Below are 27,871 nucleotides of genomic sequence, written 5' to 3' on the forward strand. Positions count from 1 at the left end.
TGCAATCTTGGCCCCATCCCTTTCCGGTTTAGCCCTTTGTGGATCTAGCAAGAAGGCTTTCAAGATGTGGTCTCCGACTCTTGGAATAGGCCCGTCCATGGTTCTCCTTTCTTTGTGTGGGAAGAGAAAATTAGGACTCTAAAAAGAAATCTAAAAGTCTGGGCTAAAAGACTGCAAACCCCCTCATCCAAAAGAAAAGAAAATACAAATAGGCTTGCTGATCATCAACAAGAAATGGAGCAAAATCTTGTTTCCCAAGGTATGCTTCTAAAAGAAGTCGAGCTTCAAAAGGAGGTTCATAGATCTAGCAGGGAAGAGGAAGAATACTGGCGGCAGAAGTCTAGAACTCTCTGGCTGAAATCCGGCGATAAGAACACCAGCTTTTTTCATAAGCAAGCGGAAGCCCGAAAGAACTTCAAGTCAGTCTCAGAGATTAAACACCAAAATACCGTGATCAAGGATTTCGAAGGCATCAAGAAAGCTGCATACTCCTTCTTCCAAGATCTGTATTCGGCTCCTGAAGAACCAGCTATTGATCCCCACGCTTATCCAATCAATTTAATACCCACTTGTGTCAAGGAATCGGACAACGATATGCTGACAGCACCGATTAGTATGGAAGAGCTTGAGGAGGCACTGAACAATATGGAGCCTGATAAAGCCCCAGGGCCAGATGGGTTCTCTGTAAGGTTCTTTGTGACTTGCTGGTCAATAATCAAAAAAGATCTCCTGAGGATGGTCAGAAAATCCCAGAATTGTGTCAAGATAGGTGGTGGCATCAACTCAGCCTTCCTAGCTCTGATCCCAAAAGAAAAAGGCGCCTCTGACTTTAGTAGATTTAGGCCAATATCTTTGTGTAATTCCAGCTATAAGTTGGTCTCTAAAATAATAGCCAACAGGCTGAAAAATATCTTGCCAGACATCATCCCTGAAAATCAAGGCGGTTTCATAAAAGGCAGAAAGATTTTGGATAACATTGTGCTGGTCCAAGAAGCAGTCCACTCCAGTTGCCAAAGAAAGGAGAAAGGAATGGTGATTAAGCTCGACTTGGCTAACGCATTTGACAGGGTGAGACATGAATTTCTGTTTGCTGTGATGAAGAAGCTAGGCTTTTCAACAAACTTCATCAACTGGGTGAAAGCCTGTATTGCCTCGCCTTGGATTGCGCCCTTGGGTAATGGCCGTTCTACTGATTTCTTCCAAGCTTCTAGGGGCCTGAGACAGGGATGCCCATTGTCTCCGCCCCTATATGCTATCCAAGCCTCGGTGTTAAGCTTCCAACTAGATCATAATCAGCAAATCCAAACACTGCTTGGCCTCAGAACTACTCACAAGGTGAAAGACATTAATCATGCCCAATTTGCTGACGACACTCTGCTGCTTGGAGGAGCCAGCTTGATCTCTGCAAGTCATTTCAAGAGGGAACTGGACATTTACAGACTGATTTCGGGCAGCAAAATCAATTATAGAAAATGCTCTATCTATGGCTGGAATTGCTCGACTAAAGAGTTGTCTGACATAGCAAGACTTTTAGAAATGGAAGGAATTCGAAATTGGGAGTCATTTAAATATCTCAGGATACCAATCTTCAATTCTAAGCCTAAAGTTGCTCACTGGCTGCCGCTGCTTGACAAAATAAAAAATAGAATCCAAGCCTGGGGTGCCTCATGGTTGAACAATGCAGGGAAAATCATCCTCATGAAATCGGTCCTAATAAGCATGCCTCTATTCCAAAACTCAATCCTCCTTGCCCCAAAAACCTTTCTCAGTAAGTTAGATAGCCTGTTGAGAAGATTTATGTGGGAAGGTGGGAATAACAATGATAGAAGAATCCATTTAGTGAACTGGGAAATCCTCAGAAGTCCCTTTCAGGAAGGAGGCCTCCAGCTGCGCAATTTGGCTGCTCAAAATCTTGCTTTGGGATCCAAGATCCTTTGGAATTTAGTCTCTGGAAATACTAGCTGGAGTAAAAGAGTTATTTGGAAGAAATACTTCCATGGGCAGCGTTTGAGATGCCTGGACAAACCTCCAAGAACTCTAAAAGGTTCTCCAATATTCAATCTTTGCAATGCTGCAAGGGAGCAATTCAGCCAACATCTATATTGGATCCCTGGTAATGGAAAGAAAATCAATATATGGGATGATTCGATCTTGGGTGACCAGCCAATGAAGCATGTGAATGGGCTTGCAAACATCAAAAATTGGCTTCATTCTCGTAATCTGCACACATTGTGGGACATTTCGAACTGGAAAGAAGCTCCTGACAGAACCTGGGATGGGTGGAATCTGGGGGAGGTCCCCATAATGCTGCAGGGGGAAGCCTCTTTACTACTAGATATGCTCCAAGGAAAATCGCCTTCAAAAACCACTGCTAAAGACAAAAGAGGCTGGGGGTCCAGCTCTGGCCATTATACTGTTTCTGAAGGTTACAAAAGAATCATGGTTGTTCCTCATGTTCCTCCAAATCCGGCCCAATGGAAATTTATATGGGACTTTCCAGCTCTCCCAAAAATAGACTTCTTCTGTTGGACCGTGGCACATCAAAGCATCCTCACCAGAGATAACTTAAGAAGAAGAGGGATGGAAGGAACTTCCAGATGTCCCCTCTGTAAGTCTGATGAAGAAACTACCAATCACCTGTTGCTGCTATGCCCCTATGCTCAAGAAGTCTGGAGGGGGGTGCTGCTATTAGAGCCCATCCTTGCTCTCCCAGACAACATTCCTACCTTGTTCAGAACCTGGGCCAACTTATCTCCTTTCTGCCTTAAAAATAAAAGTCTTCTTAAAACCAGCTGGATGTGGATCCCTAAGTTTATTTGCTGGAAATTATGGTTGGAAAGAAACAACAGAATTTTCCGAGAAGAAAGCTGCAGTACAATAAAAGTTATCTCTAAAATAAAAGCATTGTTGGGAGAGGCACTGGAAGCCAACAATTCATCAAGGAACGAAACGAGACTGCTCAGAGAAGAAGAGAAATGGTTCAAAGAATTAGCTCCAATGCTAAAGGAAAGGCCTCCTCAAGTTGTTCCCGTTCATTCCAGTTGGGAGATTAGGCTGGAAGAACAAGAGTTTATCAAGTGGAGATCAACCTTGGAAGATCACTGTTTATTCTTCGATGGGGCTTCTAAAGGAAACCCTGGGGTTGCAGGCAGCGAGGGAGTTCTATTGAGCCCTGGAGGCTCTCCGGAACTGAGATTCCATTGGGGTCTAGGAACTGAAACTAACAACAGAGCGGAGGCTCTGGCTCTGTGGCAAGGGCTGACACAGGCGATTAAAAGAAATATCCTTTCTCTCTCAGTCTTCGGAGACTCAAGACTCATCATCCAGGCCATGCTTCATCCTAAGAAATCTCACCAGGTTCAGTTAGCCTCCATCATCAGGAAAATCAGACTTCTGCTGCCCAAATTTAACAAAATATCCTTCTTTCATATCTTAAGGAACCTCAACTCCCTAGCTGATTCTGAGGCCAACCTTGGCGTCCTCTGTTCTCGAAGATCCCTGGTTATTAACTCATCAGAATCATCTTGCTCAATTCCTTAAATCTCCAGCTCGATCCTTCATTCCTTTTTGAAATAGGGGTTCTCTGTTCAATCTTTTTTGTAATCCGACAACCCAAGGCTGATCCCAGATTCCGAGTTTGTTTTCTGTTATCTGATTTGTCCCTGTTTCCCCATCGAATTTAAAGGTCCCTAAAAGGTATATCCCAGTGAAGTTTCGCACTACCTCTGTCTCTTTCTTCTGAAGGTTTGGATCAGAAATCTCAGAGTCAGTCTTCCCCGGGAAGTAGCATTTGTGACTTCTCCCAAATTCTGCGTTGGAGATCCAAGTTGTTGAAGACTTCCTCTCATTCTGCGGTCACTCAGCTTCCTGTGCCAAGGATGTCTGCTGGAAAAGCACTTCAAAGATCCGCAGGCAGCCATCTGAAGTGAAGTTTTGATACACAGCTAGCTCAAGCTTGGACTAACATCTTACTCCAGATTCTCCAAACATCCTGGTTACACAGAAACAAATCAATGCAAATCTTTCCATTCGTTTATTGAAAGGATCCCTTTGCTCATCTTGCATCTGTTGACCGAAACCTTTTCGTGTGACTTACCCATCCGTTTATTGAAAGGACTCCTTAGCTCATCTTGCAGCTGATTGACCGAAATCATTCCAGTGAGATCAATTCTGCCAGATCGAAATCAGCATCCTTCCCTTTGCCGCACGCCCTTATACGTGCTCAGATATGGTGGAAAGGCGCAGAAATCAGTCTTAGGGTCACCTCCAGGGGTTTGAAAATTTCATTGCAAGGAATCTTAGAAGCACACCTCCTGGAACTTAAGTGCCACGCTCAAGCATCAGGACAAATCCAAGTATGCTCTCCTTCTACAAAATGGTGGACGACAGCGACAGAAACTCGAGTTTACAAGTATTGACAAACAAATGGAAAGTGCCAACGGTTATTTTGCAGAGAAATCCCTCTATTCTCTGATGAGCCATCCTTCAATTGAGGACATTGCATGGGGCGCCGTCTCATCTACAGCCATCAATATGCCGAAGTAGTTTATTTCTCCATTCCAGATCCTCGATTTGAACAGCATTCCCCCCGAATTTGATCAGCAAATCCTTGCACTCCCCTGTTCTCTGTCATGGACTCACCTGAATTGTAAAGCATGCGGTAGCTGATTTACCGCCCATTTCAATATAACCGTTACTGTCCAAAAAAAAAACAATTTCTTCAAGATCATCAATTTCATTTCTTGAACATCCACTTCCCTTGATAAATCTTTAGTGTTTCCTTTAAAAGTGTTTCTTTTCCTTTTTAAATTTATTGTAGCTGTACAAATATTTTCCAAATTATGTTTGGGGTGATTACCATCACTTCCCTCTCTGGCAGTACCACCAAAATATTTCCTTGGTTACTTCTTTCCGAGTTAACTTTTACCATGTGATGTGGAAGTAGTTCTTTGATATTGTTATGGAGTCAAACTAGCACTTGTAACCAAATTCCCATGTTGTTTGTCTTGTTTATTCCAAATATGCAAGATAATGACTTCCAAAATAGTATTAAATAAAACTTGATTATCACATACATCCTTATGTCGATTTCATATTTTTGGAATATCTTGAAATCTGATAGTCAGGAGAGAGGTCAAACAATTGACCTCTCCCCTAACTATCAAATTTTGGGATAATCTTGGAGTCTCTAGTCAACATAAGTTCAAGAGATTATCACCTCCACATTCTACATGATTTGTCCAAAAAAGGTGCATTTTATCCAATAGAAATTAGATGGCTAAGAAAATGGCCTTAGGGTCGAAACCCTTGACTTCTTCTAATTCCTTTACTTTGAACATCCCAAAATAAGCAAGATATTCATCAAAATGAGTAATAATTTTGATGCTCAAGTGACCAAATTTCATAGGGAATGGTATGACCTATTTCTTCTTTCTTCATTAAATAAATTAGCTCAATGTGTACATTTCCAATAGATTTATGCCAAGAAAAACTTATCACATACATAAATTAGAAGCATAAAGGGATTTCCTTCAAACCCAAACAATCAAATGAATGAGCAGCTTTCTTGAATATGAAAAACTTGCATTCATTCTAAAAAAGGAATGGCTTCAAAGGGACATATAGTATATAAAGAACCAACCAACATTTTTCTACATTTCGCAAGGAAAAAGTTTTGATGTTGATAAAATTAAAATAGGGCCTTTTTCTTCCATAATTATGGATATTAAAACTATATTGGATCGATGTAAATGTTGGAGTGTTGTGACCTAGGTAGGACCTTGAAAAATTACAATAAGAAATATCATAAACTAAGTATCAATTCATGAAGAACTTCTTTGTTTGATTGGAATCCCTGAGTTGATATTATAGTTCAGCTGAAATTGTATGTCCCAATCGTATATCGCTTCCTTACTAGCAGAATAATGTAGTACGTCATATAGAAAATATCTAGAAACAAAATCAGTAGAGTTTTGGCCAAGAATTCTTGTAAATAGCTCAAAAAATTCTTAATATGGGCATGTGAGACATAATATAGTATAGAGGTAGTGAATCGAAAAGTGACTAAGTATGAAGTTTTACAGGTCCCTTTGAGCAATGTGGGGGAAGCTAGGTAGGTTGAGGAAATGTAAGGAGGTGAAAAATAAAGGTCTCCCACACCCACATGATATATAGGTACCTTTTGATTGTTGAAGAGTGAAAAATGAGGAATGTGAGGTGAGTTTGGTGAAAAAATAACCCACAACTCACATGGATGAAAAGGGACTAAGTACTTGAATATTTTAGGCTATGAGGTGTGCATGGAACAAATGGGTGAAAGAGGAACCCACATCCCTCATGAATGAAAAAAAGCCAAGTTTTTGGAAAGGAAGGTTGTTTACTCCTAGTATTAGGGGTTAAGAAAAGAGAATAAATGTTGATAAACATACTCTAATATTGTTGTTGTTCAACAATGTTTCTTTCCTCATATTCATTTGGTTACATTGTGGCCAGCTAAATGGAGCCTTCAAAAATGTGTTTCCATTAATTAAGCTTGAAATTATATCACTTTGACCATTGAAAAAAATCACGCTAAATAGAACCAATGACATCAGAGTACTAATATGTATCTTTAATAGACCTTTTTAATTTCATCCAAGCATTCAAAATAATTTACATCTTTATTACGCCTTCATCCATTATGGATTTCAATAGTTGATTGCAATAACTATAACTTTGATGAAAACATTGGAATATTTGGAATGAATTCAAATATTATGAACATTATTAAGGTCCCCATTATGCACTAGTTAAATACTTATTGCCCCACACAAGTGTCTCCCAATAGTTTTTTTTGATACAAAGTTGATGTTGGAAGAAAATGTCATTAAGTTGTTCAATGCACTTTTCTTCACCATGTAATCCCTCAATAAATCTCCTGATGTGAACAAATTCTTCCAATATCTGAAAAATGAGCTATGGAGTGTATGATTTCTTAGTATTTTCAATTAATTATGGTACGATCCCAACTTCCCTCCTCTTCAATGCTACTACAAATGATTGAAAATTTGATCAATATGGTCATGATTGTGCCCAACAAGAAGGAAACTAGATTTTATTGTTTGAAATGTTCCTAGTTCAACAATAAAGCTTAGATATCTAGATACAAATTGATTTGTGTGTCCATGCTTAGTGTTGTCTAATTGTAGATACATAACATGAGGAATATTAGTCAACTAGTGAGTAAGAACATGATGAATTATGTTTATGCTTAGATTTACATCACTATAAATACTTGGAGCTATAAAGTAAAAACTTGGACACATTTTTCCATTAAAAACCATACATATAAAGAAGTGAAAATGAATAAAATCCTCCTCTCGTAATTTTTTTGGCTTATGGATAAAATGTGGCATAAGTGTTTTTTCTTGCTCCACACCATCAATTATTAAACCTATACATTTATATGGAGCATCATAACACTTGTTTTTTTATGTTTTCACAACTTTTTCTATTCACTTAATTATTGATTGTGATGTTCTTGGAGTTCTTTTTCAATGGAATTTGCACATAACATAAAATAAGTATATTGATAATCAATTTTCATAGTTGATAAACTATCTAATTCTAAAAAAATAATTTCACCCCTTCTTGATTTAAGAAAATTACATGTACTGTAAACCCCCATTTTTAACTTCTTAAAAATACATATATTATTGAATTGTTTCTTCTATATTCTTGTAAAATATTCATATGTAATGAAATGACTATTTCCTTCCACACCTTCAACATATTATTTATATAAGTTGTAGATTTCTTGCATTGAGGACTATCTAGAATATGTGTTATTTCCCTATCTAACATACACTCTCCATGTTTGGAAAATAAATGCACCCATGACATTGTAGTGTTTGTTAATGTTCCACTCTCTCGTCCATAATGTAATTTTGAATAAAATATAGGAACCTTCTCCAACAAATTTTGGATTTTTGATAAATGAAGATTATTGATATTTAGTGAAATTTATTGAATTCCTTTATACAAAGTGAAAGATTCCTAGTGAAATAATCATAATCTATTTTTTACATATCACCTACGAAGTGAAAGATTCCTAGTGAAATAATCATAATCTATTTTTTACATATCACCTACGAAGTGAAAGATTCCTAGTGAAATAATCATAATCTATTTTTTACATATCACCCACCCCACTAAATATGATTTTTTTCTTTTATTCATTGAAATATATATCTTACGTTTCTCCTAGGTATATATGTTGCATATCCTTTTTAACAATTATTTTTACAACATTCACTTGAAATCAAATCATTATTGGAACTTGATATCGTGAGAAATTATTTCCTAAACCAAGAAAAATATTAAGGGCTAAATTTCATAAATAGGTTATTTTTCCATTGTTTTTCCAAAAAAAAATCTATTTTCCTAAAATTGGTTTGATCAAATTTTATAAGATGAAATTATTTTACCTTAAAAATTGCCAATATTCTATATAGAGAATATATAAAATCATTAAAAATTTGAATATTTTACCAAAAATTCAACAAACATTTTATAGTTTTCATATTAGAGACTAGTAATATTTGCTAGGATTTTACACTTTAACACAAATTCCCATCCTTATAATTTTCCCTACCATAAACATTGTATGGTTGGAATGATTTGGATTGATATAAAAAAATCTATTCTTGGTACTAGATACAATATTCTTTTACAATCTCTCTATTATTTCATCATCCTCATGAAGGAATTTCCTAATGACTTAGATAAATGTCATCCTCAATATAATTTTACTCAAAATTGTTAGGAGACCCAACAATAGAATGTCAATTACCTTGAATTCCCACACTTGAGTTGTTTAGAGCATCATCTTCACTCCTATATCCATCATCACCTTCATTGTGAATCTAATTGATAAGGAGAATATCGAACTCAGTAAAAAAACTATTTATATCCTTATCAATGTCATTATATCTACCATGGAATTATTCAGTTGAAAGAAAATCGTCATCACCTTCAATACCTAGGAGGAATGTCTTCATAATTAAAACCATGATCATCAATGCCTTTAAAATACTCACTAAGAGGAAAATCATCATCATCGCCACTGGTGATTTTAAATTCCCCACTTGGAAGAATGTTTCCACCATCATCTAATCAACTTCACTACTTTTAAAATACCCGCCTGAGGGAAAATCTTCATCATTCCCATCAATGTCGTTAAAACCTGCACTTGCAAGGAAATCTTCATCAAATTTATCAAAGCCTTTAAACTCTATCATTGGATGAAAATATCCATCATTATTGATGGCATCATCATCATTCTCCGATGCTATCACTAGAATCTCCATTTTCATTTCCATTATAATCATTACTAGGAAAAAAATGATCATTCCAATAATTTAAATTATCATCAAAATATTTACTTAGAGCTAGATTTTGACTACTTTCCACATCATTGATGTTATCATTAAACTATTAAGAAGGATCATTGGCATCATATTTCTCCCCTTCATCAATGGTGCTATCAAAATCCTCAATTCTTCATCAACATGCTCAATCTCATTGCTTGCACTATGATTAAACTCCTCACAAGGTGAAAATTTTAACTCTCCATTCACATTAGAAGAAATCCCATAATATTCACCGGCACCAATAAAAAAGATACACAAATAAGATGTTGATGCTTTAGAAATATAGACTTCTTTGTGAGACAAACCCATGGATTTTCATTAAAAACATAGAATAATACAAATGTCTACCCTACAAATGACAATCTTATAACTTGGAGAATGAAATTTTCCTCCTTGAACTCCCCCAATTTTTTCCTCTAGAATAAAATAAATATTTTACTCAATTTATTTGTCATTTATTAAGTAATTAATTTATTTTTGTTATTTTTATGTATTCCAAATTCACTAAACACTAGCCTAGTTCCATCTTAATTTCGGATCTACCAAGTGTTGAGAGGGATCAAATCTCTTTTCACTATAAAAGAGGTTTTCACCTAAGGAGATTTGATCCCTCTCAATGCTTGGTAGATCCAAAGTTAAGATGGATCTAGACTAGTTTAATTATTAATAATTATAATTATTAATTTTATTATTTTATTTTATATATATATATATATATATATATATATATATATATATATATATATATATATATATATATATATATATTATTAATTTTTTTTTTAATGTAATTTGGTCGAGTCAAAAAATTTACATAACATAATAGGACAAGACATTACAATGGGCCTAGAGTATGCCCTAAAACTGTTTTTGCTTGGCTAAGAGCTCGTCTTCCTCGGACATAAGGAAACAAGTTAATGACCCAAGACCCAGAGGCATCTAGCAAGAGTGAAAGTCTATCCCCTTATGGACCACCAGCGGGTTCTTGCAGGTGGTGTGGTTTTCCTTTATTAACAGTGATGAGTCAACCTGCATTCGCGGATAACAATTAGAGATGGATTTTCTCCCTGCTAGTTTGACAACTGAGTTATGATAGGTTTTCCCACCTATGAAAAAGGACAAGATATTACAACATCACTTCCATACCAAGCTAAAGAATGCTTCTCAACGCAATAGCAACCATTCATCTATTTTTATTACAAACATAATTTTTTTTGTATTCTTCACCTCATGTCCAATTTTAAAGAGCACAAGGTAAAGAATATGGAAAATTTTAAAAGACTATTTTAAAATCATAAAAAACATTCAACCAGTAGCATTTAGCACTTCAAATTTTAATATTTGTTTCCATTTATATTATTTACCATTTATTTTTATTTTAGGATTTTCTATATATTTTATGAACATATTAAACTTTTTTTATTAGTTTTTAAAACTTTCCAAAGAAAATTTTCAAAATTTTATAATATTTCAAAAGTAAATAACAAAATAGAAACTTTTAATTTTGGTTTTTAATTTATTTGTTATATCTTCTTTTATAATTCTAAATTTTCTCCTCTTTTACTTTAAAATTTGAAAATCATTGAAATATATTTTTAAATAATTTTAAGACATATATATAAATGACAAAATTTTTAAAGGGAAATATATTAGAAATCAAAACATAAAAGAAATTAATTATACAATAAATACCTAAAAAACAAATTGAAAGTAAAATAAATTTAAATAAAAATTTTAAATTTTGAAAAGAAAAATTAAATTGAAATAAATAAATTGAAAAATGAAATAAATTAATTAAAATTATATATATATATATATATAATTTTTGAGAGCTGGGTTGATCACCTCTTTATAATATCTTGATTTCCTTTTCTCTTCTAAATCATTATCACACCACAATTTCTACTAAAAATCCGAGGTAACAATATTTTGTATATTATCCTTATTCTTTATAATGGTCTCTTCCTTTATCCCCAATGGTCTAGTCAAAATTTAACATCCTTATGCCATCCTGAATTGAACCAAAGGTGGTTTTGGCTAGAGCTTGAATAAATTTTAGAAAGTCGTTTATCTTCCATGTTGTTTAACCTTTTCTTATATGCTAAATACCTAGTCATACATACCCATGCTCGCGATGGAGGAAAGGCCTGATTGGATGAGGAGGACAGGATATTGTTATGAAACCAGCTCACAAAAAGATAGAAAAGAGAGATGAACGCCGTAGAATTCAGCCTCTTCGAGGGGGCAACCTTCTTTACATTACAGAAATGAGCAATTCTTGGATGATTCAAATGACAAAACCTCCTTTCCATATATAGGAGTATAAGGAGTCACAATATAACCCAGTCGACCTAACAATAATAATATAAAGCCACAAAAATAACAATAGAGGGATTCTATGGGGCACAGTAATAACAATATGGGGACAATAGGGGCACAACAATATAAATAAGGGATACAACTACAATAGTAATGGGGTAATCACTAGTATTATAGGGACCCAACATGTCCCTCTCCTTCAAAAAAGTGTTGTCCTCAACACTTCAGTAGTTTTGGATGCTTCTGTATAAAATTCTCATCCTCCCATGTGGAATCTTTAGCAAATAAGTTCTTCCACCTGATAAGATACTCTGAAATTGATCGATTTCGTAACTGTCGAGTTCTTATTTCTATGACTACTTCTGGTACCAATATAATTTTTCCTTCCTCATCAAGTTCTGGCAATATTGTTTGAACTGGGAGCTTGTCACCTATAACCTTCTTTAAACATGAAACATGGAAAACTGGGTGCAATCGAGAAGCTGCAGGAAGCTCCAATTTGTATGCCATAGTACCAATCTTTTGCAACACCTTGTACAGACCATAATACTTTGGTGATAATTTATTATCCTTCTTAGCTTGCTTGAGGGACATTTGCTTATATAGTTGTAGCTGTAGGAATACCCAATCACCTACATCAAAACTTCTTTCACTGCGATGTTGATCTGCCTATTGTTTCATTCTATTCTGTGCCAACACGAGGTTATCCTTTAAGAGTTGGAGGACATGTTGTTGATGTTCGATGTCATGTTCCGCTGCTTGAACCTTAGAATTTTCTCTTAAATATTATGTGATGGATGGTGGTTGATATCCATAAAGTGCCATAAATGGGGTCATTTTTGTTGTTGTATGGAAGGAAGTGTTATACCACCATTCAGCCAAAGGAAACCATTTGACCCATTGTGTCTATTTATCAGATACAAAGCAACGAAGATGTCCTTCCAAACATTTGTTTACTATCTCAGTTTGCCCATCAGATTGAGGATGATAAGATGAGCTATGATCTAACTGAGTACTAAGACAAGAAAATAATTTTGTCCAAAAATTTCCAGTGAAAATGGGATCTCTATCACTTACAATAATCTTTGGGTTTCCATGTAGCTGTTGAATTGTTTCCATAAATGTAGTAGAAACTATACTGGCTTTAAATGGATGTGATAATGCACAAAAGTGTGCATACTTGGTAAGTCTGTCAACTACCACCATGATGACACTCTTTCCCTCAAACTTGGGTAAACCTGTGATAGAATCCACTGAAACCTCCTCCCAACGTTGGCCTGGAATGGATAAAGGTTGTAATAGACTCGATGTATTAATTGTTTCAACTTTATTTTGTTTGCAAACCAAACATTCTGCCACAAAATTTTGAATATCTGATTTAAGGCCCTCCCAAAAAATTCCTTCTTAACCCTGTGGTAAGTTTTTAAAAATCTTGAGTGTCCTCCTAAGGGAGAAGTGTGCAATTCCATAAGAATATTTTGTTTTAGCTGGGAATTCTTACAGAGGTATAAGCGATCTTTGTACCATAACGAATCATTTTTCTAGCTAAATGTATCAGACGTACTGGAGTCTTGTTGTAACTTTCGAATAAGTGCCCACACTTCTTCGTCATTCTTCCATTCCTCCCTTGCTTCATTTATCCAATCTAGTTGGATAATAGAAATGGTGCACAACAATGCTTCCACATCCTCATCCTTTCTTAAGAGTGCATCTACCACTACATTTTGCTTCCCTTTTTTGTAGATGATTTCAAAGTCATAACCCAACATCTTTGTGACCCACTTTTGTTGCTCTTCAGAGGATAATCTTTGTTCTAAAAAGTATTTAAGGCTATCATGATCCGTTTTTACCTTGAATTGTCTTCCCATTAGGTAGGGTCGCCATTTCTTAAGTGCATGGAGTATTGCCAGCATTTCCTTCTCATAAATAGCTTTGTGTAAAAACTTTCCCTTGATTGGATGACTTTTGAAAGCAATGGGTCTTTCATCTTGCATTAAAAAAGCACCAATTCCATTTCCTGAAGCATCACATTCCACAATAAAGGTTTTTGTGAAGTCTGGTGTAGCTAAGACCGATGCTTGGCACATTGCCTCTTTAAGATGCTCGAAGGCCTTTGTTGCTTCTGGAGTCCATGAAAATGCATCTTTCTTCAATAATGTTGTTAGAGGTGCTGCTATTCTCCCATAATTCTTAACAAACTTGCGATAATACCCTGTCAACCCAAGAAATCCTAGCAAATGCTTTATGGATGTGGGGATTTTCCATTCCTTAATGGCTTTAATTTTTGCTATGGTCTACCTTAACTCCTTCATGAGATACAATATAACCTAGATATTCCACCTCTTGTACTCCAAAGAAACATTTGGATCTTTTTGCATATAATTGTTTCTCCTCCAATAGTTGTAGCACCCTGTCAACATGTTCAACATGATCCTTCCAAGACTTGCTGTAGATTAGTATATCATCAAAAAATACTAACACAAATTTTCTAAGGAATCGTTTGAAAATGGAATTCATCAAACCTTGAAATGTTGAAGGTGCATTGGTAAGGCCAAAAGGCATGACAAAAAATTTCATAATGACCCTCATGAGTTCTAAATGTTGTTTTCGGAATGTCTTCGGTCTTCATTCTAATTTGATGATATCCTGAATGAAGATCCAACTTGGTGAAGTAAATTGATCCATGTAATTCATCCAGTAATTCATCAATGACAGGAATGGGAAACTTATCTTTAATAGTGAGCTTGTTGAGCTCCCTGTAATCCGGGCACATGTGCCATGATCCATCCTTCTTGTGCACCAATACCACTGGAGAAGAGAAAGAACTTTGACTCAGTTGAATTATACCAGCCTCTAGCATTTCTGCAACCATAAGTTCAATTTCACTCTTTTGGGCATAGGGATATCTGTACGGCCTGATGTTTGGAGGAACACTTCCTTGAATCATATGAATAGCATGATCATGATCACGAATAGGTGGGAGACCTTTGGGAGTCTCAAATACCTTGGAATGATTGTCCAAGACTTTTTGGGTATCTGGAGAAATATATGATTCCAATGTGGAAACATCTAGCGAACATAATTGTGCAATTACACCTCTTTGTTCCTTTTTTAGAAGCTTTGTCATACCGTTAGAGCTGATTATCTTTCCCGGTTTCCCTGCAATACCCCTTAATTCAACGTCCTTTCCTTCCACAGAAAATTTCATGAAAAGTTCTTGAAAATTAAAAGCTATTGTACCCAAGGATTGTAGCCATTAGACTCCTAGTACAACATCAACACCTCCCATTGGAATGGAAAGCATTAGGCTAATCAATACATATTCTCCCATGGATAGCTTGATATTATGGCACTTTCCAGAGAAATTTATTGTTCCTCCATTTGCAACCATCACTTGACACTCTGGTGCTGGATATAAGAAGCAATTCAATTCTTTTGCTACCTTACAATGAATAAAATTGTGGTTACTTCCTGAATCAATTAACACTATTATCTTTTTCTTCTTGATTTGTCCTTTTATCTTGATGGTTTGAGGAGTGGTAATTCCCGCCAATGCATTACAATATATGGTCGGATTCATTTATTCTTTATCTAGGCTTTGTTCCTGGAGTATATCCTCTTATTTTGACCTTTCTTGCTCCTTTTCTTCTTCCTCTTCACAATCTATGTAGAATAATTTCTTCTGAGCACACATATGACCTTTACTGTATTTGCTATCACAACTGTAACAAAGCCCTTTTTCTCTTTTTTCCTCCAATTTTTATGGTGTCAACCTTATAGGTTGTGGAAGACTAGGGGAAACAACACTTCCATCTTTATAGTTGTGAGTGGTATGCTTCCCGGTTGCCATAATTTAGGCTTTCCATTTTTCTTGCTAACCTGAATGCCTTCTCTAATGAATCAGGTTACCAAAGGCGAACATCATGTTGGATATTATCCTTTAAATTCCCTATGAACACATCAATCCTATGCTCCTATGGAATATTTTTTACCCTTATGTTCAATTTTTGGAACTCCTCAATGTGCTCTATTATTGAACCCTTTTGTTTGAGACTTATCAATTGGCTAAAAAAAGTGTTGCTTTTTGTATCCTCATAATGTGCCATCAATTCTTCCGTAAAAATTGCCCAAGTGATAATTTGTTTACGAGAGAAAAGCCATTGATACCATACAAACTGATTTGGTTCCAAATATAAAGTTGCAATACGTACCTTTTGTGTGTTTTGCACATTATTGAGATCGAAAAATTGCTCCATATGTAATATCCATGTTGCGGGATCCTTGCCATCAAACTTCCTCATATCGATTTTTTTAATATGGTGGGTCTTTGATCCAACATTAGAGTCTATGGAATCATGATTAGCATTTCTTTTGTTCTCATCATGAGTTTCCTTTACTACCCTTTCACCATTAGTGACCATTTCCTGTAGCAACTTATTCATATTTATCTTCAATTCTTCCATCTTATCATCCATGCCATCAATTTTAGCGTCCATGCTATTCATCTTAGCTTACATGCCATCCATATTAGCTTCTACTCCTTTCTTTAAACAATCCATCTTAGCTTCTACACCTTTCTTTAAACCATCCATCTTAGCTTCTACATCTTTCCTTAAAACCATCCATCTTAGATTTTGTTGCTTTTTGTGCAAGTGACAATTGTTGCACTTGGTCTTGTAATTTTGATATATCATGTTGCATTTCTTCCTCTTCTTCATGATTCATGCTAGAGCTTTTAGGTTGCTTACTAGGTGTTTGCATTTTCTTTCCTTAGGGCATCAATTACTAATTCAAACTAATTTGTCAAACCAAGCTTATGCAAAATTTTTAAAAAAACTACACACATTTTTTCACTTTGTAGAAGCTTGATATTGAATCTGATGTATCTCTGCAATTTCAGATCACCTAGTTCTGAAATTGTGACCTGTAGTATCCCTCTGTGTCCTCTTTCTAATGTCACCAGTCTGATCCAAATTGGATTCTCCAAGGAAGAGTTATGCCCAATCTCCCGAGATGACCTGATTATAGACTAGTTCAGTAGAGCGAATTTGTATGATGTACCATGAGTCACTGTTTCGACCTTTGGATCTGAAAAAGATATACAAGAAACTACAATTTGTCCTCTTTCTGTACCTTCTTACGAAATTTCAATCTGATGCTCAAAGAGAAAGTTATGACGATTTTCCCCAGGTCACTTGCTTGGAATGTAATTCAGGAGTCTACAAAAAGACGAACTTCCTCAGATCATATCTCTGCAAATATAGCGCAAAAAGCTCTGAAATTCAGACCCAAGATTTAGCATGATTTCTTCTCAAATGGGATTTTTTTTAGCTTCTAAAACGTCGCAGAAAAAAGTTATAGCGAAAATGACACAATGACCTGTTTGGAGCAGCGAAACCCTAGAATCTAAAGCTCTGATACCAAACGTTATGAAACCAACTCACAAAAATATAGAAAAGAGAGATCAACGCCTTAGAATTCAGCCTCTTCGAGGGGACAACCTCCTTTACATTACACAAATGAGCAATTCATTGATGATTCAAATGACAAAACCTCCTTTCTATATATAGGAGTCTAAGGAGTCACAATATAACCCAGCCGACCTAACAATAATAATATAAAGCCACAAAAATAACAATAGAGGGATTCTATGGGGCACAGTAATAACAATATGGGGAAAATAGGGGCACAACAATATAAATAAGAGATACAACTACAATAGTAATGGGGTAATCACTAGTATTATAGGGACCCAACAGATAGGGTGTATATCCTTTATTTTTGAGATTATAATTTATAAGTTTCTTTTGGATATGTTCTATCTTTCTCTAACAATATCTAGATATATTGCTTCCTCAAACGTCACATCCATATAATATTACATGACTAACGAGAGTCTCAAAGAGGATTTGTTTTAATATCATATCTAAATTCTTTTGATTTACAATTACTTTCAAGCTCATGATAAGATTTCCACCCTTCATTAATCATTTTCTCAATGTTATAATTTCAGTTGAGTTTGTGATGGATATTCATTTCAAGATATTTGTATGAAGGCACTTCCTCCAAATTGTTGTTGTCATATACAAAAATATCATATGTGATATCTTTATATATCTTTATATTTAATTATCATGACTCTTTTTTTTTTAACATTAATAGTGGAACCCATCTTGGAACACAAATATTTGAGGATTATTAGTTTCTTTCCAATATCGAAAGGAATTCTTACTAAACGAAAAATATCATCATCATAAAGAAGAAGAGTGGTGACTATGCTAGTGAGAATTGGACCAACATAGCTTGCTTCCTCCAAAGACTCTTCTGACTTATCAATGTACATGCCAAAAAGGGTACAGGATAGTGGACACCATTGCTTGAATTTGATATTGTAAATTTATTCCAATCACTTAGTGGAAATAAACGTGGAAATAAAATTCTCATAAAACCTTGTTACAATGGCCCTCAACTTAAAAGGAACCTTTCTCTCTTCCAACCTTTTCAAAATATTTGTCCTAGGAATAGTGTCCAAAGTTTTTTTAAAATCAACAAAACAACACAGGAGATCAATTTTATTATTGTAGCACTCCTCAAAAAATATCCTAAGAATAGCATGGTTACCCATAGTTGAATGATATCTCCTAAACTCTAATTGACCTTTAGCTCTTTTTTCATGGATTTATATCTAGCAGATAATATTCTTTTTCAAAAATAATTCTATACAACTTGGTTAAAATGGGGCTAATCATAATGGTTTTATAATTAGACAGAAATTTGTTATCCCACCTTTAAAAATAGGTACAACAAGACTTTTCATCCATGGTTTAGGGACACCTTGCTTCACTACCAAATGCAAGAGCTTGTGAATGTCAGAGACGAGTATATGCCCTCAAATTTTAAAAAATTCATATTGGTAGTCTTTAGTGACTTAGCTTTCCTAATTGTGAGCTACTTAACCTCAAACTCTATGTCTTCCATGGAAAATATTTCATTATCTATATGAATATTTGAAATGGTGTCGAAGATGTTACGAGATACATAATTTTCTTCCAAACCTTCCTATGATCCAATTTAGAAAGGTGCAATAGCTACTCTTTCTTTCTATTTATATAGTACATTTTCTTCCATGTATTTATCATATTGAGTTTTAAATATTCATTTGAAGCATCCCTAATGCCTTTCTAGTAGTCTTACATTCATCATAATATCAATGGTTGGTAATTATATTATTATTATTATTTTTATATGGCACTTCAATAAAAACCTTGTTGATTGAAGTAGAAAGTGTCGTAGTAAAAGTATGATAGATATCTAACATTGTCCTTATAAGTCAAGAAATTTTAATATGTTTTTAAGTCCTTTAAGAAGAAATCAACTTTCAAAAAGGAGGTGTCTTTGATTAGCAAAATTTTCTTTCATGGGACTATCCAAAGAAACTTATATATATATATATATATATATATATATATATATATATATATATATATATATAAAATAAATCAAAAAAATATAAAAAAATTTGAATCATTAAAAAAAAAATTAAATAAATTAAAAAAAAAAATTATTTTAATTTTTAGGATTAGGTTGGGGACTACCCATAGAGTTTCAACCCAGTGATCATCACACAAATAATTCTTTAATAATGCACCCATTCACCTATTGTTCTATCTTGTATAAACTAAAAACATTAAAAAATAAATGTAAATCAAATCATTTAAAACAAACAAACAAACAATTGAAAAATATTGTAGTGTTGAGGGGAATGAACATTCTCGTAATTGTATACCAATCCTCGCACACAACCTATGTATCGAGGGGTGAATTAGATCATATAAGGTGAAAGAAAATTTTGAGAATCACTTCCCTTCTAATTGCCATAGATTTAATTCAATTAATTTTTTTTTTTTGCCCTTTTTTTAATTTGTTTTTATATTTTTCAAAATTCTCTTCATTTTTATTTTTATTTTAATTGAACTTTATCTATATTTTTAAAATTAATGTATAATAAAGGTTTTTTTATCTCTTTATTATATTTATTGTTTTTATTTTTTTAAGCTTTTATATGTGTTTGTGTTTATGGGCATGAAATTTTTCTTTCTTAGATTATGGTTAAATATCATATTATTTTTCAATACATGGGTAAAGGTGTTTTTTATTTTTATTTTAATAGAATTGTGTTTTAGTAAACCTTATGAAATTGACAATTTTGAAAAAAATATTATTATTATTACTAACGAAAACTAGGAAAAAAATTATATTAAAATCAAAATTGTGATGAAAAGGCATTACAAGTGTACAACAAAGAGGCTTCTTGTGTTGGAAAAATATGACAATCATTTTCAGAATAGTAGCCCACTAAAGCCATAGTAGGAAGTTTTTGGCATATCATGGTTCTAAAAAACATATAAGCATCAATTTTACAAAAAGGTCCTAGGATGAGGTATCCGTTGTAGTACATTAGAAGTTAAACTGCAGAGGATGAGATTCACTCATTAAAAACATCGTTATTCTTTGAGTTAATGGCCATGATATTCCCTAAATGTTGAAGTGGCAACTTTGAATGTATTCATGGTTGATTGCTTACCTCTGATACAAATTCATTAAGAGAATATTATTTATATTGTGATAGTGAGTCCTTGAAGAAAAAGGAGCAGAGGTCTGAGGTGAATGATGGGCCAAATGAAGCTGAAGATCATGAACTTCCTTTTCTGGAATCGAAACGCAATGGGATTGGAAGACTAGGAAAAAAATGACAACTTTATTTGCAATCATGAGTTATAGATGTTGAGGGTGAGAATGGATCTCATTGGGATTATAACTGGCTCTAAAATCCCCCAATTTATTATCGAGATATTGATCCTAGCTTTATGGCTTGTCAGAAATTGTTTTTTCCATCAATTCTATATATAGTCCATGTGGTGGAGGTGATGCTCATCCATTGTACTTTTGATTACTAACATAAGTTTCCAAATAGGGTTATTGTTTTGGCCACAAATCAAGGCATCCTGGGAATGATCCATGTTGTTGTTTCCAAATTGATGTTGTAATATCGATAACCAATGGAAAAAGTGGCTTCAATCCTTTAGTGATTTGTGTCATCCTTTTCACCTCTAGAATGCACAGAGACGGGTGGGAGGTCTCTGGAATAGAAGTAAATAAATGGAAACGGACATAGGGAAAACCAAATATTTGAGTTGGGTTGGAGGGATAGAGAAAATACGCCATGAATTGTATTGCTACGAGACTACCAATGTTACTGACATTGAATTCCTACAAGAGAAGGGAGTTGGGATGCCAAATAAGATGAATTTAAGACAAAAGACACCTAAACTATAGAGAATTGCAATAAATCAAGATATTAGACCTAAAATTGTTTGAGTTTTCCTTCCATGGGGAAGATCCAAAATGCATACCATTTGAATAGAAGAGGTAATCATAAGTGGGTGAAGTCATCATGAGAAGAATGAGAGGGTGGTGGGAGGTCATTATCAACCACCTCCCATGAAATATGAGAGCATTTCCACATCATGATCCTTAATGTGTCTCATGATAATACCAACAAAGAGGTTCATCAAGGATTTATGGAACTAGTTTATCATATTCCTTGGAGTTAATTAAAATTACCCTCATCTTCTTTCTTGTTTCCAAGTTTACTAGCACATACACCTCTTTATTTTGATACCAAAAGATTTAGAAGTAGGAAACTGAGGCCAAGTTACCTTTCTCTTGTCTAATTTTTTCCATATGGGTTATAACCGATAATATTGTGAGGTTTGAATGAAAAGTAGACAAACTGATGATTAAAACAGGGTCCCCAAGCACTATTAACTTTCGAGCTTTGATTTATTTTTCTAGTTTTAGACCTTGAAGTAGGGCATATATATTTTTGTTGCATTATTAGTCATTACCCTAGGCTTCATGTGTATGAATACACTTTTATTCCCCTAAGGTTGTAGATACAACACCCTCTCCCCACCCCCAACACCATGCCTGCTCCCACAAACAAAAGAATAATGGAGAATGTGTGTGTGTGTGTGTGTGTCTATGTGTGTGCAGTGCACTAAGTTTGAACACATGTTAGGAAGTAATCAAGTACTTGTGTCATTATGGGATATATGTTTAGTTCCATGAGCAGAGATTTTTTATGCATTCACGAAACAAGCCAAGACATATGTGAATATTAGATATTGTTTCAAAATGAACTTTTTTTACATGAACAATATTTTATAGAACTATGTGTATATATCGTGCAAGAAATTAAGAGAGGTAATGTAAAATCATTTATTCTTATTTATGTATAATGTATAATTACAAGTACCATGATATTTTTAAAAACCTATATGACATCAAAAGATTGTATTTTTCTTACAAGATCCTGCTATGTCACTTCCACATATGGTATCGGGGATTAATACTATAGAAGAAAACATCATGGAAGTCACTATTGTATTTCATATCAACAAGGGACAAAAAGTAAGGAAAAAGAAACAAAGAGTAACAAAAGTAAAGAAACATGAACAAAAAAGAAAGAAAGGTCAATAGTCTAATATGGCTAGAAAAGTCACATTTCAATATATGGAAACTCCAAATGAACGTAATATTGACATTGATTCCAACAAGGTTACCACTCTTACTCAAAAGAAGAAGAAACAACTGAAACATAAAAGATTTATGCCTTAGGATGATTTAATGTCTAGTGATGATTAAAACATAGTCGATTCAGATGAAACTTATTTACATTGTAAGAGGAGAGACTATAACATTATTTATGATGAAGAAGCAATTATTAGCTTTGAATATCCTATGAAAGTTATAGATGAAGCAAGGAAATAATAACACTAATGCTAATCTAGATCATGGTATTATCAAAACAACACAAAATACCATTCAAGATTGATTGAGGAACTACTTGGCTGATGATGACCATGCATTTCAATCAAATGTGAAGTATCTTTAAAACCCACATAAGACCAAGATGAATGTATTATACCTATCCCCTTAATGCCTAATTAAATATGAAAGGTGTCCAAACCCAATCTCATAGGTCACTTTAATGAAGTGGTGTTATTATAATTTCCTCTTCCTCAAACCACATTAAAACGAGTTTCTAAGACCACAATCATATTTTTCTTGTAGAGAGATTTCCAATGATATAAATTTCATCACATTCTAATCTTCAAGCACAAAGTTATTCCCATTTGAATATCTTCCCAGTTTATATGCCACATCAGCATCTATACCAGTGCCATGTGGAAAACACGTGGTAGGACTTATCCATGTGGTCATCACCTCATATGTCACACTTTCATTTGTACTACATCATCTACTACCTAGACTCCACCTCGGCACCATTTCCTACTCTGATCCATGTCATTCCATGCCACAACATCCTTCCATGTCGACTTTCCACATCAACAAACCTTGCCTTCATGCCATATCATTATGACATGTCATATCGCCATGTTAGGTCCATATTATCATTCCATGTCACCAAATACTTCCATGTTAGCATGGAAAATCTTCACCTTATCGGGTTCCATCAATATCGGTAGGAAACCTCATAAGTAGCATTCCAATCACCGAACACTCAAAAATTGAAAGGATTGATATCCACTAGTCAGTCATCCATCAACTATCATAAATTTATTTTCCCATCTCCTATCATTTCATATTTTTTTTACTATTAGGGGTTTCATTGGTGATTACTCACCATACCTCCCAACACCAATCACTTGATATCTTGATAAGTTACCTTCCCTTCATGTATCATATCTTGGCTCTCCATCTCCCTTAGTCAAAATATGTATTGTGTCTGTTAATGTTGGGACATTGTACCAACCCATGCTTGGATTATTACTAACACATAGCACCCGTTACCCCGATAACCCAATTCTTAGTCCCTTCCACTTGATGGATCCTAAACCTTTGATATTTGTTAATCAACAAGTGCTTAAAATTCTATTAGTATCACGGATTTGTTCAATGGCTACCATCCTGATATCTTGAAAATTAATAATCAATGATATGATACCAAAAAAATGATGGAAATATTCCCATCATTCAACAAATTTTTAGTATTTGTTGGTATTTTTGGTTTGCATTGGTAGTCACTCAATGTGATCTCAAACACTCAAGACCTAATAGATTGATAGTTTGATACCGACAGCTTGAATCCTTGAAATCCCTTTTCTTCTAACTCTTGGTCATGTTCCCATGTCGATTTTATAACAAGGGTTTTTCACTAAGAACTTCTAGCCCCAAATTTCCAAAACATCTAAAACCAAAGGGACTGATACCTAAGTTAACTATATGTCTGATATTAAGATAATGTAGACATAGAGAGGGATTTTATTTACTTGTGTCCAATGACTAAAAGGGACTTTAACAAGAACATGATTGTACCAAAATACTCCAAAAACTACAGAGGTATTCACTAGCCACAAAGGCATTTGAGATCCTCCATTTCACATCCATTTACCATACCTTCTTCCAAGAAATTGAAGAGGTCATTATACACAATTTTCCTTGTATGCAACCTTCATATCTTGTCTCCAAAACTAAGGAAACCTTTCAATAATTTAGCGGTCATGCAGGGGTACAACATAGTTGTTTAATCCCTCAGCTAAGCTAACAATGTCCAAACACAAACATTTAAAGCCACACAAGTCTACATCAAGCCATTAAACAAGCTTTCCACTAGCTCAAGGGTTCCTTAGTGAATTCTATCATCAATCCACCTCAAGTTTTATGTGAAGACTCTTTCTTTTGAGTCTCCACTTTACATTTAAGGATTTTGTTTTATCTAACATCTAAATCCACACCATCAAAATACCTACTATTCTCCATAGTAAACTTAGGGTTATTTTGGTCTATCTAAAGTAGATCAAACTCATGATTAAGACTCACTGAGAGCCTTTCAAAACCATTCAACCATCCTAGCCATCCAAGAGACTAAGGGGGTTAACCTCACCTATATTCTTAGTCATAATTTCTTTCCTAACAAAGGACCATAACAACCATGAACAATTAACTAATAATAGGACTAAAAAGCTATTAGTCCTATTCTTCTAAAGACACATCATAAGAGCACATGAGATCCACAAGAAACCATATGAATATTGTGTAGCCATTACAACCATATGCACCCTCTCATATCAAAATCAAGCATCACATAGGGTATATTATACATTCAACAAGCAAGCTCATATATGCCCATAGCTTATCAACATTATTTCTTATTTCATTTAATATGATTTACCTTATATATTTAAATTCCAGAGGGGAACTTATTTGATCCAAACCATTAGCTTCCTATAATTGATGAAGGGTGAGACATGTTCCACCCCACCATAGGTTCAACTAAATTATAGTCTTTCTTATAGCTAGACACCCCAAGGCTAGACCAAGAAGACATCAGGGAACTTCTCACTCAACAATATCGGGTGGGGTTTTAAAGGCCATTCTCCTTAATCAAATCAGACTCATCAACTCTCTTGTTTGTCTACCTATCTCTCTACTCTACTATCGCACCCCCATGAGTTGTTTTCTCTCCCCTCTTTGCCCTTATTTCTTGTCTCTCATTCTCCATGATTTCTCCTCTCCTTTTCCTCTACACACATCCCTGTCTCTCCCACCTACCTTCCTTGCTGTTTTTTTATCTCTCTTGGAAAGTCTTCCCATCTTGATTAGATCAAAAGCTTTTGATTAAAATCTATAAGTATTTAAGTGGTACTCTTCCCATACCTTGGATGAGATAATTTGAGTACAATCCCACTACTTCCATGCATGTGGGAGTTACTACCACACCTTCCCATTAGATATTTTAATTGGGAAAGCTAATAAGCTTAGATTTTATGAGTAGTATCTTTGAAAATCATCTATTGGCAAGGTTAATTCCATAAATCCCTTTTGTACTAGCTTCACTCCCTCTCATAACCTTTTATGGTTCGTATCAAGGCTCTGCCTCTTCATTAGTTGTTATTAGAGTATAATTACAATTTTTCTCAGTCATTTAACCCATTTACATTTACTTTCCCATGTAGGAATTCTTAGCACAATCAATTAAAATTGCAATATCTATGAGGGATTAACTATTGGTGGAATTAAAATACCATCCTCCTTAAAAGGGTTCCATTGATGGTGTTCAAACCCTTTTAGGTGTCATTCTTAGTAAAATTACAACATTTTAGGTGTATTTTCAATAACACACCATTCTAAGTGCCCTATTTTATTGTATTTATGTTCCATAATGCTTCCTTAGTTATGTCAACAACATGGTCCTCTTCATCCATTCTTCCTTGACATTATGCCAGCAATGTCTAGCCACTTCCAAACCTTAGTCATTCCTTCAAATGCCTACAACATTTATCAATGACCACATGTATTAAAATTTCTTTCCATGCATAAGAATTTCCCTAAATTTCACAAACAAAGATAAGATATCTATTCAAACACAATACTTACACTAGCAGAAGATGACTAATTAATTACTAAAAAACGACTAAAATTTGCATATAAACGACTATTTTTCTGTCGGTGACCAATAGTAGCTAATTTATAGTATCTTATGACGCGGTCAACTTTTAGTCATTTTTAGCTTAGTCATTAATTGGTTGTCTCAATTTTATTGTCTAGTAGTATATTAAGTCATTATTAGTTTTGGCTCGAAAGAGTCATCAGGGGAAAGACCCTGGGTTCAGGCACGGGAGGCCAATAGTGGTCTGATGTAGTCTAGGACAGCGTCGGCATTTTCACCTTACCCCGAAGGGGAAGGAGTCTCACCCAAGGCGCGTCGCGACGAAAAGGAAGAAGGGTTCAGCATGGGGTCAAAGGAGTATCAATCGAGCACAGTTGATCACACACACACACACACACACATATCCATTATACAGGAAACAGAGATAACAACATCCTTGAATCATACACATATATCCATTATAGAGAACACAGAGATAACAACATCCTTGAATCAATCTATGAATTACCATCCACATGCAACTGATAGACTATTCAAAATTTTAATAGACCCACTAAGCACGAGGCCAAATACATCAAAAGTCACAACCAACATCGGCTCTGTCTTATATTAAAATTAACATAAAAGATTACATTATGATCCAGCATTCGCCATAAACATTACATAAAGTACCTGGCTCAGTTGCTCGGGTTCAAATCAGTTCTGCAACCAAGTCCCTTGGATCCCAGCACTCCATCATTCAGCCTCTGCAACTGTGTATCCCTTCGCCTGCAACCGACTCCTTCATCCGCTAGCGGGTTCAACAACTACCTTTTTCCTCTTTGGCCTTACCCTTTTATGTCCTTCTCAGCTACCTGGACTGCTAGTTCTCACTCAGTTGCTTTCTCCCTTGGCTGATTTTGCGCCTTCACACCTCCTCGGCTACCTTTGCTTTCCATTACCACATTGCCACAACTCCTCCACAACTGTTCATTCTGCCACCCAACCGTTGTTGCCATCTGTCTCTTTCCTGCCCTTCAGTCATCAAAACTGGTCAAAATCTTTCAAAATTAAACGAAGGCCCCAACAGGCCCCAACCACAATTTCTTGACTTGTCCTCGAGTCAAGTCATTTCGACCTCTAGCTGTTCTACTGTTACTTCCATGTGCTCTACAGTTGGTGGCTACGTTACTACCGAAGATTTATATGTTTTTTGCTATACCAGCACTTATGTTGCTTTGATCGTTGCTTGCGGAGTGGGTGCCTCTTCTGCCTCAATCTGGGCTTACAGCATGGCATTTGTTCCTATGGCCTTTTATTTCCCTTGTGGTTCCTCTATTCTAAATGATGGCTCCAACTCTGGGACTGAGGTCGTCCCATTGCTAGCCGTTGGATTCGCATGCCTCCTTCAAGAGTAGAACTTGCATTTGAACCGGGGGCCGCAAATCTTTGATTATCCATTTCATCTTTGCTAACTCCTCCTCAATGTTGTCAACTTGGGCCTGGAGGATGTTGATTTTCTCATTGATCTACTGCAGCTGAGTATGGTCTGTACAATCCCTTGTGCTGGCAAACAATGACTGAATCTGCTCTCTTAGCAGGTAAACTTGGTGGTTCTTTAGTGCTAAACTACCTGACCAGTCGTGGACCTTGCCCATTAGGGTGTATCCATTGGTGAGGGGCTTGG

At 35.1% G+C, this 27,871-nt stretch overlaps 1 protein-coding gene across 1 annotated transcript; it reads left to right on the plus strand.

Annotated features, from left to right (window-relative positions):
* Positions 1–234: 234 nt before the first annotated feature.
* Positions 235–27,602, plus strand: LOC149148913 (uncharacterized). Its single transcript, XM_089442310.1, has 3 exons — positions 235–689; positions 1,068–2,425; positions 27,361–27,602. The coding sequence occupies exons 1-3, from the start codon at positions 235–237 to the stop codon at positions 27,600–27,602; spliced, it is 2,055 nt and encodes a 684-aa protein (XP_089298436.1).
* The last annotated feature ends 269 nt before the right edge of the window (positions 27,603–27,871 follow it).

This window comes from Pinus tabuliformis, chromosome 9 (genome assembly GCF_031772625.1).
Source record: "Pinus tabuliformis cultivar Carrire ecotype Pingquan chromosome 9, CPIR1, whole genome shotgun sequence".
Classification (NCBI taxonomy): Eukaryota; Viridiplantae; Streptophyta; class Pinopsida; order Pinales; family Pinaceae; genus Pinus; species Pinus tabuliformis.